The following is a 20,636-nucleotide window of genomic DNA, read 5'->3' as shown; positions in this document are numbered from 1 at the left end:
CGATATTTGTAGTTTTTTCCAGTTTATCAATGAAGGGCTAAAAGATGAGATAATGAAATTAGCATTCATTATTATCTTAATGCAAATTCTTGCTTACAAGACTAAATATAAAGGTTGGAATGCCATGTCTCCCAGGAGAGTTGATGTAAGGGAGATGTTGAATATTTGTTTTGTCCTTTTATTGAGGGATTGAATAAGTTGAATGGGCATAATTGGTGTAAAGATATCTTAATGTTTTTAATGGGGATAGCAAGAAGTTATAAGAATTTACCAACATAAACAAAATTATGATTGCACAGATGTCTTCAACTCAGCCTAGTCATTTCATTTATTTTTGTGAGTCAGTTGGAGTGAAGTGATTTCCCCAGGGTCACAAAGCTACTAAGCATCCAGTGTTTGAGGCCAGATTTGAACTCGGGTCATCCTGACCCAGAGCCGAGGCTATATCTGCTGTGCTATCTCATTGCTCTCAAGTCTACTCATTTTAAAGTCTATTTTAAAGTCCCATCTTATATTATTAATGTTCTACTAGGCACTAGCATATAAAAACATGAAGCAAAATTGCTGCCTGCATTTGAATGGAGAAATGTAATCTGTAAACATGTACAACATACCAGTGATTATTTGAGGGGGAGACAGCACAAAGAATTAATGGGCTCTAGGCCATTTAGAGGAGAGGTCCAGGTAAGTTGAAGCCTTGAAGGACACAGGACATCCCAAGAGGTGAAAGTGAGCAGGGATTACAGGCCTTGTGAAAATATGGCAGAAGGAGGCAGAAGGTTCAGTTTCAGGAAGCTCCCGGAGGCTAGTTTTGCTGGGAGAGATCTAGGGTAGTAATGCATATACAGTAAGCTTAAAAAGGGAAGCAGAAGCCAAATTGTGAAGGGCTTTAATGCTGAGTTGGGAATGTGGGAGGATTGCAGCCTGAAGATTCCTGATAGGAACATAATACGGACAGGCATTTTAGTCATGTTACTAGGACCTTTATATAAGATGCTGCTCTCCTACTATGGCTTGTTGTTGCATAGTCATATCTGACCCCATTTGGGATTCTTGGCAAAGATACCGGAGTGTGATTGCCATTTCCTTTTCTAGCTTATTCTACAGATGAGGAAACTGAGGCAGACAGGGTGAAGTGAGATAAGGAGGTGTTTCCTCATTTAATCAGAGTGGGATATAACAACCAGAGATATTATTTGTGAGAAGAATCTCATTCTCAACTGATACTTTGCCTTAAGTCTGGATATGTAAAAATTGTGAAACACATTCAAAAAGCTTCCTAAATGTGTCTTTTCCTAGAAGTATTTAACTGATTAATCAAGTACATTAGATTTCAATCAGCTGAAAGAGGCAGTGTGGAAGATTTGATTTCTAGAGATTCTGTTAAACATACTCTTACCAAAATAAAAACAAGCTATCATTAAGTAAACAAGCCTGTAGTCCCACCTCTTTTGAAGTATGAATTTTAGTTTCATTGGCATTTTGTGGGCATAAAACATCGAATTAAAATTTTATATTTTTCTGATGTTTTTGAAGATTTTCCTATTTTTTTATGAGAAAGAATTTAGCTTTTGTATTTCAGGGATTCAAATTACATTTTAACAGGAAATGTTTGTTAAAGCTCACTCATTTGCTGTAGTAATTTTAGAAATTATATTTTATAGGTCACTTGCTGACATGCAGGGTGAATGTTTTACTTGACTTTAGATTGGTAAATAGGAATAAAGTAGCCATTTTAATGATTTTCATTTATCTACAATGTAGCTCTTTTCCACTTATGCAGATATGAAGTAAATTTTCAAAATGGTATGGATTGTGGCGGTGCATACATTAAGCTTCTAACAGACAATGATTATTTGAATCTGGTATGATCTTTTAAATAATTAATTTTCTTGAATTAACATATGTTTAAATAATATATTTTGTAAATTATGAACAATATTTAAAATTAATTGAAATTAACTTCTGAAAGTTTTAAAAAATCTAATAAAAGTTATTTCTAAAACTCAACATAAATAAAAGATTTTATCCTTTTATTATTTGTTACTTGATGATATCAATTTTCTTAACATTTTGCTGTAATTTTAAATTATAAAATATGCTTTAAAATACTATTGGAGTAAAGTAAAGTTATATATGATTTCAAAATAAGATTAATAAACACAAGTTCAGAAAAGGAATAACAAATGAAAATTAATTAAACCCTTTGTTTACATTGTTTACATTACTAAGAAAAAAGTTAGAGAATGAAACCTCAAGCTTTAGGAAATTGTAACTGGGAAAAAAAAACAACTTTGATTAAATACTTTTATTCAGTCCATCTAGGAGGAGGGATAATTCAAAATACAGTTTGAAAGAACTTTCTGTAATAGAGCTTCTTAACCTGGAGTCTTAGCTTGTTTTAAAACTATATAACTATTTCAGTAATTTATGCATTTAAAATTTATTCTAAGAAGGGGGTCCATAGATTGATTAACTTTTCTGTGGAAAGTACAGGGCAACTCCAAAACACAAAAGAGGTAAAGAACCTTAGTTCTTTTGATTGTTGTTTAGTGTATCAGAGTCCTGGAAGAACAGTTTGTAAGAGCATTTACAATTGGTTAAGATCATTTGAAGATATAATCCCAGTTGGAAAGGAAATGATTGGGGATAGGAAGCTAGTATGTTTGGTCTCTGTAGTCGTCCTGTGCCTGTTGGATTACACTTTTGCTGCCTTTTTTCCTTTTTGTGCATTAAAGAAAAATGAAATGTATTCTTTAGCTAGAAAATTATTCTCTCAAAAAACTTTTAATTTACTATATCAAGTATTAATGTAATTTTTATATTGTAGTATTTTAAGCCTCATTGTAAGAAGCAAAGATCCAAGTTTAAGTCCCCTTATATATATATATTGGACAAGTTATTTTACCTTTGCGTCCCAAGCAATTCTTTAAGATAAATTAGGGATCAGGTGACCATCTGCACTGGTAAAGGAATTTAATTATAGAGGATTCCCTACACCAGTGAAAGCACAGGTTCAATTTACATTACAAACAAACAAAAAAACAAAACTAGATTATACAGTAAAAAGGAGCATATAAAAACACTGATAAAGTAACTTCTGTTTCTTCTTTAATACAAATTACAGAGGTAGCATATGATAAGTATTTGTGAAATATCATTGTTCTGACCTGTAGTTCAGTGCTCTTTCTGTTATTGGCTCCTACATTCTCCTACATTAAAATGTTTTCAATTTAATCTATTATTGTTAATAAAATTATTCTTTTCAAGTAATTTTTGATGTATTGAGAATTATTTTCTTACATAAAATATATCTTAAGGATGAACTTTGCATAGATTAAGTAGAGAATAGAAGCTCATTAAATATTTTTTAATCCCATATTAAGACATCTCTTCCCTTCTCCCTTTCTCCCCCCTTTTGCAGGAAAATTTCTTTGATAAAACACCTTATACCATTATGTTTGGACCAGATAAATGTGGAGAAGAGCATAAACTTCATTTTATCTTTAGATATAAACATCCTAAAACTGAAGTTTTTGAAGAGAAACATGCTAAAGTTCCAAATGTAGACTTGAAAAAGTATTTTTCTGATAAGAAGACACATCTCTATACACTTGGTATATCCTTTTAATTTCATTTAAAGTAATTATTAATAGACCTAGTTAGAAATGGAACTATTTTGCCAAATATTTCAAACAGACTTTCCTTTTCTTTCAAAGCTGGGCTTTTGTAAATACTCTTGCTTTGTTCTGAAGTGGTTTACAGTTACTGAGGGTTACAAAAAAAAAGATTATTCTTAAAACATTGTTATTCAGAATTTTTTGGCAAAATAATATTATTTATTTTAAGAATATAGGACTTATTTAGTGAATTCCTGTCGTTTTTTAAGCAGGAGAGTACTAATATAAGTACTGGCTTAATATTTTTTATATCATTCCTTCTTGTTTTGGCTTTGATAATTTTAAGTTTAAATTTAGAGCCTAAAGCTCTTTTCAGGATGTAAATTGCAGTGGGAAGGAAAGTGTTTTCTAAGAGATAATTGGGAATAGAATGTATTATTATTTAATACTTCTCTTGCAAATGAAAAGACACCATGAATCTGTGTTGAGATATGTATGTGTATATGTGTAAACATGGCATACATTCCCTCAAAGATCTCACAGAAAATGGCTAGGTAATTCGGGTCAATTTTATGCTGTTTGAGCAAGAGGATACAAATAGCTTTAACCTATTAAAGCTTAATACTTCACCAAGTCTTTTGGAATGCTATTTTTATTATGAAGACTGACAAACCATTTAGTATTTACTTTAACCATTAGAGGGCATTGCAGGCTAGGTGTCTGACCCTTCATTGATGGCTTCCTTCCTTGCTGTGTATGGCAACTTATTTCTCTGTCTATAAATTTATTTAATTAGACTTGTTCTCGTAGTACCTTCTCTCCACTAGAAAGCAAAACAATTTTCCTTTCCTTGCTTTTAGAATAAATGCAATTAGTCACCCCATCATGGATGACTATATACATACACACACACACACACACACACACACACACACACACGTGTGTGTATATATATATATACACACACATATTGAAATAGCAACCACATGGGCTGTATACCCCTGGTTCCTTGTAGCCTAACCCTTTTAGTTAAGGGTGTGCTTTCAAACTTTAAGAAACAAAACTGCTTCCTTTGGGGGAGCTGAGAGCATTGCTTTTTCATGACCAGTTTGGAGAATTAGTGTTTAGTCACTTGGAGAGAACTTGGGACATAGCATACTCTGGTTGGTGGTCTCTTATCTTTTTCTTTTCTTTCTTTTTTTTTTTATATATATATATATATATTTTTTTATAATATTATCCCTTGTATTCATTTTTCCAAATTATCCTCCCCTCCCTCTACTCCCTCCCCCCCGATGACAGGCAATCCCATACATTTTACATGTGTTACAATATAACCTAGATACAATACATGTGTGTAAATACCATTTTCTTGTTGCACAATAAGCATTAGATTCCAAAGGTACATGTAATCTGGGCAGACAGATATTAGTGCTAACAATTTACATTCACTTCCCAGTGTTTCTTCTCTGGGTGTAGCTACCTCTGTCCATCATTGATCAACTGGAAGTGAGTTGGATCTTCTTTATGTTGAATATTTCCACTTCCATCAGAATACATCCTCATACAGTATTGTTGTTGAAGTGTACAGTGATCTCCTGGTTCTGCTCATTTCACTCAGCATCAGTTGATTTAAGTCTCTCCAGGCCTCTCTGTATTCCTCCTGCTGGTCATTTCTTACAGAGCAATAATATTCCATAACCTTCATATACCATAATTTACCCAACCATTCTCCAACTGATGGGCATCCATTCATCTTCCAGTTTCTAGCTACAACAAATAGAGCTGCCACAAACATTTTGGCACATACAGGTCTCTTTCCGCTCTTTAGTATTTCTTTGGGATATAAGCCCAGTAGTAGCACTGCTGGGTCAAAGGGTATGCACAGTTTGATAACTTTTTGGGTATAGTTCCAAATTGCTCTCCAGAATGGCTGGATTCTTTCACAACTCCACCAGCAATGTATTAGTGTCCCAGTTTCCCCACATCCCCTCCAACATTCATCATTATTTGTTCCTGTCATCTTAGCCAATCTGACAGGTGTGTATTGGTATCTCAGAGTTGTCTTAATTTGCATTTCTCTGATCAGTAGTGATTTGGAACACTCTTTCATATGAGTGGACATAGTTTCAATTTCATCATCTGAGAATTGTCTGTTCATATCCTTTAACCATTTATCAATTGGAGAATGGTTCGGTTTCTTATAAATTAGGGTCAGTTCTCTATATATTTTGGAAATGGTCTCTATCTTTTTCAAGATTCTGCCTCCAGTTAGTGCTTTTTCTCTTAGCTGCCAGCTTTGCTCAGGTACCACCTTCATTTTTTGTCTAGGAATTCAATCTTACAGGAAAATTATATGCTAAACCCTCAAATTCACTTTTCCTTACTGCCAGTGGCCATTTTATCATCTCCCTTTCTGTCCTTAACCAAATTCACCTTCCAATGAAACCAAGATTATTTTTGCCCAAACTAATTCTGATACCTGCCCCCCTATTCCATCCATGTCTTTTTCTTCTTCTTTCTTTATCATTTTGGTAGACAGAGCTTTGTGGGAATGCTTATGTTCTGTGTGGGATAGACCTGAAATATACCGCTAATCAAATGGGAGAAAAGGGTAGAAGTGTAATAGATCCTTTATATTTAGTAATAGAAATGTGCCTTTCTTTTTTTTTTTTTTTTAAGGTATTAATCTTCACAGTGTTCTGTCTAAAATAGGTGTTTTTACTTTTTTCTTTCTTTGCATTTGAAATTCTGAGTTTCATTCTTTCAGATAGAGAAAACAATCCTGAAAATAGTCTTGATGAATGATACTGATAGTTGTTAGGTATATACTTGCAACACTATTCTCAGAGCAGAAGAGATTATGATGATTTACATCTTTCCCATTTTTGTTGATCCTTTAGAATGTGGGTTCTCAGTTTTAATCTGTTGAGTACTATTCAGTGTACTGCTGTGTTAGATTGTTTTTTTAGGGCAGGGGTAGGGTATCAAGAAGTTACTGATAACCAAACAGAATTTGGTTATTCTTGATAGAGGAAAGAATTGCCATATATAAAAATATACTAAAAATAAAATGAATGAGCTTATTATTCTCAGAATTATTAAGAAATATAAAAACTTATCTATTTAGAGAAAATAATAAAAATAAACTAATTACAAAATTGAAAATAGTTTTACTTGATGTATAAGAGAAAATTGAAATTGAAAGGAAACTTCAGAGACCTTCCCTTCTAAAATTCTATTATCTTATAAACATCTAAGTGATATGAAGCAAATACTTATCTGGCTTATTTTTCCAGACCTTGTCTTTCAGAACCTTCTGTTATTCATCATGTATTATAAGTGCTTACTATCTGCCAGATACTGTGTTAAACATTGGAAAAACTAAGACAAGAATGAAGCCATCATTGATATTAGTGAGGTTGTTACATTACATTTTATATTCACATGGATGTATTATACACATATACATACATGTCAGGTCCTTCTCCAGTGGATGAAGGCCAATCAGATTTGACCAGGGCCATGTATCTAGCTGGCAAGTGTCTTGTAGATACTTCCACCTTGGAAACCTACCTACTACCCTCCTTCAGACAGAATTGGTCAGTGCGTCTCCTGAAGCCTGTTCCCATTGCCTGGGATCCTTTGTCATGTGACTGTGTCTTGGTTGTGCTTATGGGGATTTTAGAAGAGGAGGGCCAAATGATGTAATATCAGTTCTGACTGTGGCATTGACAGCCAATCAGGGGAAAAGATAGCTTGGTTGCTCAATTGTTAAAAGAGCTTGTCAGCCCTTGTTTGAGGCCTTTGACTATTGGGAGGCCATGGGTTCATTCTTTGCCTATCATTTGGCTAAATAATAAATTGACTATGCTTGGAATTTTGTCTCGGTTTAATTTTTAAACAACATAAGTTTAAGAGGAAATAGAAATTGGACCTATGGAGTTAGAGATATCTCTGGCTTGTCAGCCCTTGTTTGAGGCCTTTGACTATTGGGAGGCCATGGGTTCATTCTTTGCCTATCATTTGGCTAAATAATAAATTGACTATCCTTGGAATTTTGTCTCAGTTTAATTTTTAAACAACATAAGTTTAAGAGGAAATAGAAATTGGACCTATGGAGTTAGAGATATCTCTGGAATAATATCAAATTCAAATTAGTCATTGATAGAGCTTAGTAGAAAGACCAGGGCTGGATATATTTTTCTGCAAGTTAGCTACATAGTGATAATTGAACACATGAAAACTGCAAGAGATCGTCTTGTGAAAGTATAAAGGAAAGAGGCCTTGGGACAGCCACAGTTATTGGGCATGTTGACATGATATCTTGAGGAGAAGTCAAAGAGGAGAACCAAAAGAGAGAAATGCTATGAAAATCTCGAGATATTTAGCCAGGCAATAAATGTCAGATGTCATAGGAAGTAAACTCAAGACAGAGAAGAGATGTTGGATAGGATATGTTGGTAACCAACATCCAAATTTCAAAATGGCTAGAGAGAACTAAAGATAATTCATATTAATGATGACATTTGTATGGAATTTATATTTTAAACTAAGTTTTCAAAGATTTTATACTTACTGTGTTTCATTTGATCCTGACAGCCACCCTCTGAGACATGCTGTTAACTCCATTTTACAGAAATAGGCTCAAAGTGATTAAATGACTTGTCTGTGATTACATAGCTGGTGTCATAGTTGGGATTTGAATGGACTTAATTCTTCTTAATTTAATCTATTCTGCTGCTGTACTGCACAGCTCTTATGAAAGATTCACATGGAAACAAAAGCTCTTTTTTTAATACCATATTCTAGTGTTATCAGTGAGTCAAGAAGCATTTGTTAAGGACCTAGTATGTACCAGTTACCATGTTAAACCTTGGGCCTAGGAAGAATGTTAAAAGGTAATGCCCACCCTTGAGGACCTCAGTGTCCAGTAGGAGAAATATAGGCATACAAACAGGCCCTCTGCAGGATAGATTGGAAGCAGTCACCGGATGGCCTGTAATGTGAATGCCTGGAGAAAGTCTGGGACATGCAGCGCTGGGGTGGGGGGTCGGGAAGGAGGAAAGGGAAGGAGAGAAAAGGAGGGGAAGGGGAGGAGCCTTGCAGGAGGGGGGCGGAGCAACCTTCAAGGCTCATCAAGGGAAGGAGCAAGATGTCTTTTCCTCATCTGTGGGTCTGAGGTCAGTCACACAGATTCACTTTGCTGCTGTTTTAATTGATCCATTCTTAACACAAGAAGGACTAAGTAGGGCAGGTGATAGAAAAACTATTTTGAAATAAAACATTAGATCTTCAGGTTTCTTTGGCATAAGGATCTTTTAAAATGCCCCATGTCAGCAGATATAGCCGGATTCTTCAAAGTATAACTAACTTCTGAGCCTTGTGTGTTAGCCAGTGTACCACAGGGTCAGGAGAGAGATGCCTGGCAGCCTGCTTACCAGTGCAGTAGTCTGCCCCACAGCCACTGGGACATCTGTTCTCTCATCCTTTACTGGTCAGACATCTCTCTGAGATGTACATGATGGGGCTATCTACCTGTAAGGCATTTTTTGTGGCTCTTCAGGTGACTTACAACTTTAATGCTTTAGAAATTTTCACTATTTAAATATTGATATAGAAGTAGCTGGATGGCCCAGGATAGAGTGCCAAGGAGGCCTGGAGGCAGGAAGACCCAAGTTCAAGTCCAGCCTCAGATCTTAGCTTTATGACCTTATTGACATTTTTCAGACTGAGATAAACTAAGGTTAAGAACACTCACTGCTGAGAGGTGTAAGAATCAAATAAGAGATTTATAGAGTACTTAGCACAATACCTGGAATATAATAGGGGCATAAAAATGTTGACTGTTGTATCATTGCTGTTATTACTGTTAAATTATTTTAATAACTAAAATTATTTTAATTTAAATTTATCATAAACTATAGACTGTTAGAGTTGAGAGAGATTTTGGAAATGATCTGGTGAAAGACATTTGTTTTATAGCTGATACAACTCCTTAAATTTGCCCTTTGCCCATGTAACCTTTATATTTATAAAACTAGCAGGATTTTCTAGGTTTCTGAGAATAATTACCAAAGAAGTATCTTTATTTTATTTTATTTTTTTTTAAATAATCTGAAGAATAAAAATATCATTATAGCAAGAAGGAATCTGAGGTATCTCAGGAATCTGCCTTCCAACTACTCTGTATAATGATAGGTACTTTTGTATGGAATTTATATTTTAAACTAAGTTTTCAAAGATTTTATACTTACTTTTACTTTTGGGAAATGCTATGATTTTTCATGCTGATAGGGCCCTGCCAGAATTATGAAAGTTGCTTTTCCCCATAGCTTTGAGGAATTGTAATATGAGGAAATTGTATTTAATAATTGGTACTTGTCCATTTGAAAAGCAAAGACATTAATGGTCATTATAAATGGCTTCATTTCAATGGCACTTTTTATCTTTGACTTGTGGACAACAAAATTCTTAAATTTGGCTCACTGACACTATTTAGAAATAATCCAGAACTAGGCAAATATTTATTATTTTCTTTAAACTATTTCAAGGATTTTCTAAAAAGCATTTTGTGTGTTATGCGAGAATAAAATTCATCTTTGGTATAGAATATGTACTTTAGCATATCATATAATAATGATAACTTTTTTTCCTGACCATTCATATTCTATTGCATTGTCTATTTTTGTAGCAGAAAGATATGCTGGCTAGAGTTAGATAAGTAGTCTTTGGCTATAGGTTTGTTCAGGTTTTCTTAAGCTAAGGTCAGTGACCAAGTGTGTGTATGTGTATGTGTGTTAATATATACATATATGTGCGTGCATATATATCATATTTTGGTAACTATATTCCAAGAGAATTGGCTTATGTTGTAATTTTAAAAAATATATTTACAAACATTCTGAGAAAGGGGTCATGCTAAACTGCCAAAAGGGTCTAATTCACACACAAATATACACACTTGAATGGATACAAATATAACTAGCCATTAAGAACTCCCTTGCCTCTGTAATTAAATACCATACTCTATAACCAGAAATTGAGTATATTGCAATCGAGAAATAGTAATGCCTAGTACTTTGATACCTGGAGGAAAATTTGATTTTACATTCTAACTCATACACTGATTTGCTGAGTAGATCTAGCAACGTTTAATCCTTTAAAAATTAATTTTGATTGGTAATTTATTTTATATCACTTAAGTTTTCTATTGTGTCCATCTTCCCAGCTTTCCCAGAGAACTATCTCTTATAATAAAAGTAAGGAAAAAATTGTCAAAATTAACATATTTAAGAAGACTTATGTATAGTATTTCACACTCATGGTCCCCCACTTCTGCAAAAAAGCAGAGGCAAAGAGAGAAAAGAAGCATCTAATTATATCTCTTCTTTGGATTTTACAGTATTTAATTTTGATGATTGTTATTCTCATTTACACTAGTCACTGAATATCTTGGGGGGGGGCTACTTAGTTCATTTTGCATCAGTTCACATCAGCCTTTATATACTTTTTATCTTTATCATTTTTATGACGGTGATAATCTATTACAGTCATGTTCTATAATTTGTTTAGACATTCCTCAACTGATGATCATCTGCTTTCTAGTACTTCTTTCTATAACAAAAAAGTTCTTTTTCGTCATTGGTTTTCTTCTAGATAGAATTCCTGAGTCAAAGGGTATGGACATTTTAGTCACCTTTCTTTGCATTACTTTACAGAGTAGTTGGGTCACAATGCATTGATGTCTGTCTGTGGTGTTGACTTTTGTCATTTTTGCTTATTTTCTGAGTGTTAAGTAAAACTTTGAGGTTATTTTGATTTATATTTCTATTGTAATTTGGAGAAATCTTTCATCTGGCTATTTATAATTTGCAGTTCTTTCTTTGCATGTCAATTTTCAATGTCAGCTTACGTTTCATTTGGATAATTTGGTATTACTGTGAAAAAAACAAAACAAAAGAATAAATGTTTGTTTGTTTGAAGGCAGGGTTAGTTGACTTACCCAAGTGTCAGAGGTCAGATTTAAACTTGAGTCTGTCAGACTTTCAGGACTAATGCTCTATCTACTGTACCACTTAGCTTCTCTACAACAAATGATTATAAAGTATTTGATAAGTGTTACATTTTTAAAAACATTTTAAAATGATACCTAAATGGCAAGTTTTAAAAAAATTATTCTTTTAGGTAAGTTTGTTTAGGCAAATTATGCCATAGTTCAATGATTTAGATAGTAATTCACAGACTAGAGTGTTGAATGTTTGTCTAGAGTCTGGACATTATTATTACCAAATAATTATTACCTAGTAATAGTTATTACCAAATAAATTACTTCCCGTTGAAATTAATTTTTATTACTTATATATGAATGGTAACCTTGGGGGTTCTGTTTCCTTTCATTGTGATTAGGGAGTACAAGAAAATTTACTGAGAAAGCTAACTGGGAATGAACAAATTTGGTAATGCCTCTGGTCTAGAACATATTGTAGACTTCATTTTGCCTATGTGTGATATTCTCCAAGGGAATATCACAAATTTTAATTCCAAACTATTATGATTCCTTTTCTTCAAAGTACCAGTGACTCAGCTACTTCTAGCTGGGAGAGAAAGCCAGATATGTAGTGAGTTGTGTGCATTTGTTATTTCAATTGCATTTTTACCTAATCTTTATTATATTTTAACTTTTCCCCTTTGGCTTGCAATCAGTTCTTTTAAAAAGGATTGTCATTATAATATTGCCAAATGAACTAATATATGTGTTTAAATTGGACTTTAGTGATGAACCCAGATAATACATTTGAAGTGTACATTGACCAAGTGATTGTAAACCAGGGAAGCCTTTTAGAAGATGTGGACCCTCCAATCAACCCTCCTAAAGAAATAGAAGATCCTAATGACAAAAAGCCTGATGATTGGGATGATAGAATAGAAATTCCTGATAATACTTCTGTTAAACCAGAAGATTGGTAAGTTTTTGTTTTTTTTAAATGCAATCATAACTGCATTTGTAACTTGCACACATTAGGTACTTAATTACTGAATCAGTGAGTCAGTGAATGAGATCTACTTTTTTACTTTTCAACCTTTTTGAATTTTATGTCACTTTTAACACCAAAAGTTAAGTAAACCATTGTCATGAAAATGTTTCTATACATTTCTCTCTCTTCTTAAAACATAATATGATGAACATCATTTACCCTTATCTTTATCTCTGAGAATCATTATTATGGACTTATTTTAATATAGGAATCCCCATAAGACCTACTTAAATGTTTGGAGCCAAGTGTGGAACAGCTTGTTTCTAAGTAGCCCTTATTTATTAAATTGGCTTTCTGAAAAGACTACCTTCTAGTTGTTTCATCAGTAGGGACCCTTAGGAGAAGAGCTATTACATGTATAGTTTTGAGTTAAGTCCCTAAAGCAAAAATCATGGTGATATACCAGATAGTGATGTCCTTGCACCATGCCTTTCTCAAGTACTTAGAGAAAGAATTATTTTGACCTTTGTGTCCTACAGGGTACCTTGGTGTGACACATGACGAATTTCATTTCCCCAAAGTGAGGATATTTATTAACCCATTTCTTTGAACAATAAAACACTAAATATTATATTCCCCCTTTACCATTCTTAGTTCAACATAAATAGAACTTCTCAGGCTCTATATAGGTGCAAAGGAATATAAAATGGAAATGGTAGGCACTTGTTTGTTGGGAATTTAGATGTAAAATTAGAATATATGGATAAGGAAAAATATTTTCAAATTTGAGGTTAATATTTTGGTTTATATAGTTGTTGGGTTTTTTTAAACTGTGCTCCTATTAGTTAAAATTCAATTTGCCTCTAATTTTAGAAGCTGGTGATATACCATCTTTACAGAATTGGCAATAGACAATGTTGGGGTTCACTTGATTTACCGTTCATAAGAATAATATTGTGCTAAAACTGAAGAATTTAGAGAACAACTAGTATAATCCATTTATTTTAACCAGGGAATTGAAAACCAAGGAAGTTAAGTAAGTTGCTTAAGACTTACAGTTGAGTATAAATATGTATACATATATTGTATTTAACATATATTTTAACATATTTAACATGTATGGGACTACCTGCCATCTGGTGGGGGGGGGGAGATGGAGGGAAGGAGGGGAAAAGTTGAAACAGAAGTTTTTGCAAGGGTCAATTTTGAAAAATTACCCATGCATATGTTTTATATATAAAAAGCTATAATAATAATAATAATAATAATAAAAGACAGTTGCTAAAGTATAACACTTAGATTTCTTGAGACTTACTCAACAACACCATGTCACTGGTTTTAAGCTTGGGGCCTGCATCAAGGGAATGCTAATTTGTGAGAGTGTCTTCTATTTCAAATGCATGGGGCACAAGTAAAGTGTTTTTCACATAACAGCAGGAAAAAAAGATGGAAAAAACACTGTAAATATACCAATACAAAGATATTAAAAAATAACTTGTATCATACCAGTTTTACTTTCATATATCAACTATTTTGTGAATGTCTTATTTACTTTTCTTATGGAACAATATAATATTTTATCAGAGCAATTCTGATCTGAAATTTTGGTCATCTTAATGATACCTGAAATTTCCAAAATGATCAATCAAGAAACAGTATTTATTGTTGTAGACTGTTGTAAATATTGCAATTGTCTTTTTTTAATGAGTAATTAGTAAATTAGTAATAATTAGTAAAGAGAACTAATTCTTTGCTCCTGCCTAATACCACCAAAAAAGTGAAAAGCTTCCCCGCAATTAGAAATATGACAGAGTAGAATGAGATGCCTTGAGAAATAGTCATTATGTCCCTTCATGGACCAGAAGCTGTGATGCTTCAAGAAGGAATTCCTCTGCTGCTTAGATTAGATGATATTGACAGTCCAGTGAGCTATAAATAATGGCCCTTTTAATACATATGGATCATATTGCCGTAATTGGTTACTCAAAATGATTTTTTAAATTTTTTTTATTCATTTTTATAATTATAACATTTTCTTTGACAGTACATATTCATAGGTAATTTTTTTTTTTTTTTTTTTTTTTTTTTTTTACAACATTATCCGTTGTACTCCCTTCTGTTCCAAATTTTTCCCCTCCTTCCCTCCTCCCCCTCCCCTAGATGGCAGGCATTCCCATACATATTAAATATTTTATAGTATATCCTAGGTACAATATATGTGTGCAGAACCTAATTTTGTTGTTGTTGTTGCAAAGGAAGAATTGTATTTGGAAGCTAAAAATAATCTGGGAAGAAAAACAAAACAAAACAAAACAGTGCTCACAGTTTATACTCATTTCCCATTGTTCCTTTTCTGGATGTAGCAGATTCTGTCCATCATTGATCAATTGGAATTGGATTAGCTCTTCTCTATGTTGAAGATATCCACTTCCATCAGAATACATCCTCATACAGTAACTCAAAATGATTTTTAAAAAGTTCTCATTGATAAGTCATTAGATTTTCAAAAAATAGAGATGTTCTTTTAAAGTACTTTGAATATGTGTGTGTGTGTGTGTGTGTGTGTGTGTGTAACATTTATTTTTAAAAACCATAGTATGTATGATACATCCACTAGAGGAATTTTATGAAAATTAAACACTGGTAGCACATTTTAAGAATACTTAAATTAGTGCTTTCAATTCATAGTAACATTAAATAATTCTTTCTTTGAAGGGATGAAAGCCAGCCTGCCCAAATAGCAGATCCTGATGCTTTTAAACCTGAGGGCTGGCTTGATGATGAACCAGAATATATTGAAGATCCTAATGCTGAAAAACCTTCAGACTGGTAAGAATCCTTGATCTCTGGATATACATTTAAGGTCTTTTTCTCCCTTTGGTGGTTTCAAATATTTTACTTAGCTGAGAGAACCATGTGAAAATTATTTTTCGCTACTTTCTGATATATTCATATCTACAGGAATGAAGACATGGATGGCAAATGGGAAGCCCCTCGTATTCCTAATCCAGCATGTAAAATTGGATGTGGTCAATGGCAGCATCCCATGATTGACAATCCAAAATATAGAGGAAAATGGGAACCTCCAATGATTGATAACCCCAACTATCAGGTAATATTCATTGGTTCCAGATTCTTAATAAAAATTTTTTGTGATCTATCATGATACTTTTTAAAAAAATAAGTCACATTGACATATAAATACACAAGGACACAATAGTTGATTCATACTAAAATATTAAACTTTGTGTTATTTTTCAGTATTAATTTAATTCATTTAGATACTTTTTCAGAAAAAGAATACTTTCATTGTGATTTTTATGTTTAGATTTATAGCTTTATACAAAAATAAATTTTAATTTACAAATTAGCTATAAGTAAAAGTATATAAAGGAGCCAGACAGCATAGTTTATAATTGGAAGAAGACTGGACTGATTCAGAAGAACTAGTACAAGTTCAGGCTCTATTCCTGAGTAATAATAATGACTTAGGAATCTACATTTGGATTTGAATTGTAACCCAGCTTAACTGTGACTTGTGTAACCACATACAATTCATTTCACCAGTTCCTCCTCTGTCAGAGGAGTTTAGGTTTGGATAGTTTCTATGGTCTTTTACAATGATAAATAATATAACATTACTCTACTTTTATAATCTTGGTATTCATTTAACTACACTGAAGCTCAGATTATTATTTGCCCAGATGGGAATTATGTCACCTAACCTAACAATCAACTTTGGAATTCGGTTGAGGGCCAGATGAGATAATGGAAGTAAAATCTCTGTGATCTGTAAAATACCTTATCAACATGCTATTTTATGTTTATAGTGTTATAGAAAAATTGAATTATTAAGAACATATGTTTTAGGGGTTATCAAAAAACAAAAATCAATGTTTTCATATGATTTAACATATGAATAACTTTTTCATCAAATAATTGTATTTTATTCTCATACTTGCCCACTTTTCCTTCTTAGTTCTTATACTTGATCACACAAATCCTAAATTGCTTTGCTTTTTTTTTTTTTTTTTTTTTTTTAGCAACATAAGGGAGTAACAGAACTGTTTTTTTAATAAATTTAGTTTTTTTGTGTCACAACTTTTGTTTCTTTTCTTTCAGAATGATACATTATTCATTCACTTTTATTTAAAATTTTGATTTTTTAATAACTGTCAATTTTTGTATTGTTACAGATTTTGATTTTATAGGTTTCTATTTTGCTGACAATTTGACAATTACATAAACATTTTCTGAGTAATTCTCTACTCTGTTTGTTAACAAATTTGGCCACTTCTACAAATTTCTTTCTTAGGATAGCCTTATAAAATAATGCATAAAATCTCTTTAATTTCTTCAAAACATGAGAAATTTTATCATTGTGAATATTACTCTACACCAATCCAAATTGTATCTCTTCTACATTGTAATTAACTTTTTTTTTAATCTATTCCTATGGTCAAAAAAAAAGAACTACTTTGAATTTTTAGAATAAAATTTACTTTGGACAAATATTTTATGTTTTGATATCTATGTGGCTAAAACATTGCCTTAAAATGTTTATTTATTATGTAGATTTTATTTTGTATTTATTTATAATGTATTTTTATGTAATTTATGTAATTTTACATAACAATGATGTTGCCAGATAACTGAAATTGCTTGTAATACTCCCAAAGTATTATTAGATATGTTGTTATTAAAAAAAATAGGACAAAATAAGGACAAATTGTCTGACTAATGAAATAGTTGACTCCAACACCCTTACTTAGCAAATTAGGTAGACTAATTAATGTTTTTTGCATAGATTTGAAAGTTCTAGTCCTAACTCTTATTTCTGATCATTTTGAAATTGCTTAACTTAGGGATCTTTAGTTTTTTCATCTTTAAAATGATGGATTTAGTTTTGTGTTAAAGTTAACTTTTTGCTTTAAACTTTTAAGTTTTTGATTCTCCTCTCCCTTTTTTAAGTTGTATGAATGAATGAATAAATAAGCCAAATATTTATTAGGCACGTGCTATGTGGGAACTTCTGTGCTTAGTTCTAGGCATTCAAATAGCTTACATTCTAATGGAGGAAACAGTACAACATGGAAAGTTTCAACAGCAACTTGGGAGGCAAAGTGCCTTCATAGCATACTCTTCTTCAGTGTCATGTCTACTGGGCTGTCTCCATTATTATAGGAGGGTAGGTGGTAGTGATTTGATGTGTTTCACATGTGCCTAACTCTCCTGTATCTCTCTAGTAGTTTTGTGCTTCAACTAGCATATCTAATTTAGATAAGACTTCTTTTTATCAGTTATATAAAATTATTATTATATATTGTATATTGTATAAAATGACTTCTAGTAATTAGATATATAAATCTTATCTCCTTTTGGTTTTGTTTTTTCACCCAGGGTGAATGGACCCCTAGAAAAATTCCAAATCCAGATTATTATGAGGATAGAAATCCATTTCTTCTGAGCTCTTTCAGTGCTCTTGGCTTAGAATTGTGGTCTATGACATCCGATATCTACTTTGATAATTTTATTATCTGTTCAGATAAGGAAATAGCAGATCGTTGGGCCGAAGATAGCTGGATGGTGAAAAAATTGGTAGCGAGAGCTAATGAGGTATAGTATGGACTATAATAGTAATAATAGGTATAAAATTGTGTATGTTAATGATGAAATGCTTTATGAAAATTTTTCATTTTAAAAGGTAAGTAAAAATATAACTACTAAAGCTTTAATATAACTTAATTTTCATTTGGGCATGAAATATTTCTTTTATGATACTACAATTTAAATAAATATCCTTTAGTTTATTTAGGTAAAAATTTTATCTTTTGCAAATGAGATTCTAACACTTTTTTTTTTTCCCGTTTGGAAAAGTGAAATTGCTAATCATTATAGACCCATTTCTCGCTTCACAAAATTAAAATAATGATACTTTTTGTAAAAACACTGACAAGAACTGTAGCTGTTAAGTTTTTTTATTCTAAGTGGATACAATAATTTAAAATCTTAAAACGTACATCTGACTGCCACCTTCCTGCTCACTGAATTACAATGGCTTCCTTTTACCTCCAAGATCAAGTATAAAGTCTAATGTTGGCATTTATACTTCTTTATAATTTGGTGTCTTCCTGTTTTTCCATTATTCTCACATCTTACTTCCCTCCAAGTATTTCATATGATCAGTCTACCTGCAATTGTTTGAAAAGCTCACCCTGCTACTCTTACACACAGTGGCCATAGTGGGCATTTGGGAGGAAACTAGTTAAGAACTAATATATTCTTCCTTACAGAAGGCAGGGAAATAAAGAAACTTCCATTAAATAATAAACAAATAAATGAATGAATGAATAAATTGGAATTTGAGAAATTCAAAGCCCAAAGTTTGAAGAATCAAAGAAAAGCTTAAAGAGGCAAGTGAGATCTAAGCTGAACATTGAAAGATATATGTCTTGATATGGACAGTCAGTATCATGTGGTTAGCTAGCCTGATTAGGATTAGAACAGAGGATTACTGACTGCAACAAAGCATATCCATTATTCATCTGTACTTGGTAGCATATTTGGTGGTTGGAAGATAAATAAGGCTGGAACTGAGAATTTTGGTATAAGAATAAAAAGTTAAGTTTAGCCTAAATTATGTAAAACCTTGAAAATCAGTGTTTAGGGGACAGTCAACTATTAGTTCTTTGGTAGTTCATATTCAACTTTTGAATGAAATAAGGCATTTGCAGGTCATTCATTAGTTAAGAAAAGGAGAATGATTTCTCCATAGCATGAAGAGGATATTCAAGAAAGTTAGATTTTCTGAATACCTTGAGATGACTTAGCTCATCAAAGTTTCACTGGCTCTGCATTGCTCATCAGAATCCACAGCCATATAAAAAGGGGACACTAAAACTCTGTGGCTGTTTCATACTCAGCCAAATTAAATCAGTATGTATTTTAATTTTTAAAGTACAAAAGTTGGGCATAATATATTCTAGGTATATGGGGTGAGCAGGGAAAAGGCTGGTGAAGTCTTATCTATATATATGATAGGTTACACCTAAAGAGTGTAGGAAGAGAGGTAAAAGGTAATATAGTATCAAAGCTGGAAAATTAGATTGGAACAAACTTGTGTAAAGCTTTAAAAGCTAAATAGATTTATTTTTAATCCTAGAAGCGCAATAGGAAGCCACTGTATTAAATTGAGAAATCATATTTAGGAAAACTTAAGGGGAAAAAAAGAAGTTGTTGTCATAATCTAGGGCTTAAATTAAGAATGGCTTTATGAATGGTGAGAAGAGCTCAGATGCAAATAATGTTATAAAGTAAAAAGTAGCATGATTTTGGCAATTTTTTGGTTATGATGGGTGAAGAAAAGTAGGGAATCCAAGGCAATGCCAACATTATAAGCCTGTGAGACTAGAGCCTTATGGTGGTGATGTGATGACTTCTGTTGCTGTCTTTGACAGCAGTAGGGAAATTTTAAAGAGGTGAGGGTTTTTGGGAAAGATAAGGCATTCACATATTTAAGATATTTTCTATTTAATATATATTTCTACCATGTTTAACATATATTGGACTACTTGCCATCTAGGGGAGACAGTGAGGGAAGGGGAGGAAAATTGGAACACAAAGTTTTGTAAGGGTTAATATTGAAAAATTATCCATGCATATCTTTTGAAAAAAAAAAAGCTTTAATAAAAAAAGATATTTCCTAGATATCCAGATTAGATGAAAGAATAAAAATAAAATAATAAAGCACACAATTTAGATAACTATTCAAGGGCATTTGGTAATAAGAGATTAAAGATGGACAGAGACATATATACACACACACACACACACACACACACACACACACACACACACACACACACACACACTGGTGAGTTGTCAGTAGAGACAAAAGGTAATCCCTTTGGAGCTGGTAAAGTAACAGGAAGAAAGCAGGGGAAAAAAGAAAAATATCTCAGACTTTTTTTGGGTTTTTTTGGGAGGGAACACACTGAAGCATATGATAAGCTGTCAAAGGAGACTTGAGGAATGTTCA

General features: G+C 32.6%; 1 protein-coding gene across 3 annotated transcripts in view; it reads left to right on the top strand.

Annotated features, from left to right (window-relative positions):
- CLGN (calmegin) overlaps positions 1 to 20,636 on the top strand; it is a 78,665-nt gene that overhangs the window by 41,583 nt on the left and 16,446 nt on the right. For all 3 annotated transcript variants that reach the window (XM_074276698.1, XM_074276697.1, XM_074276699.1), the window contains exons 6-11: positions 1,784 to 1,865; positions 3,425 to 3,617; positions 12,397 to 12,586; positions 15,314 to 15,427; positions 15,560 to 15,710; positions 17,999 to 18,214. In XM_074276698.1, the coding sequence (XP_074132799.1) occupies positions 1,784 to 1,865; positions 3,425 to 3,617; positions 12,397 to 12,586; positions 15,314 to 15,427; positions 15,560 to 15,710; positions 17,999 to 18,214 (946 nt within the window). The remainder of the gene's footprint in view (positions 1 to 1,783; positions 1,866 to 3,424; positions 3,618 to 12,396; positions 12,587 to 15,313; positions 15,428 to 15,559; positions 15,711 to 17,998; positions 18,215 to 20,636) is intronic.

This window comes from Sminthopsis crassicaudata, chromosome 6 (assembly GCF_048593235.1).
Source record: "Sminthopsis crassicaudata isolate SCR6 chromosome 6, ASM4859323v1, whole genome shotgun sequence".
NCBI lineage: Eukaryota > Metazoa > Chordata > Mammalia > Dasyuromorphia > Dasyuridae > Sminthopsis > Sminthopsis crassicaudata.
This window is presented reverse-complemented; position numbering and strand designations above follow the sequence as displayed.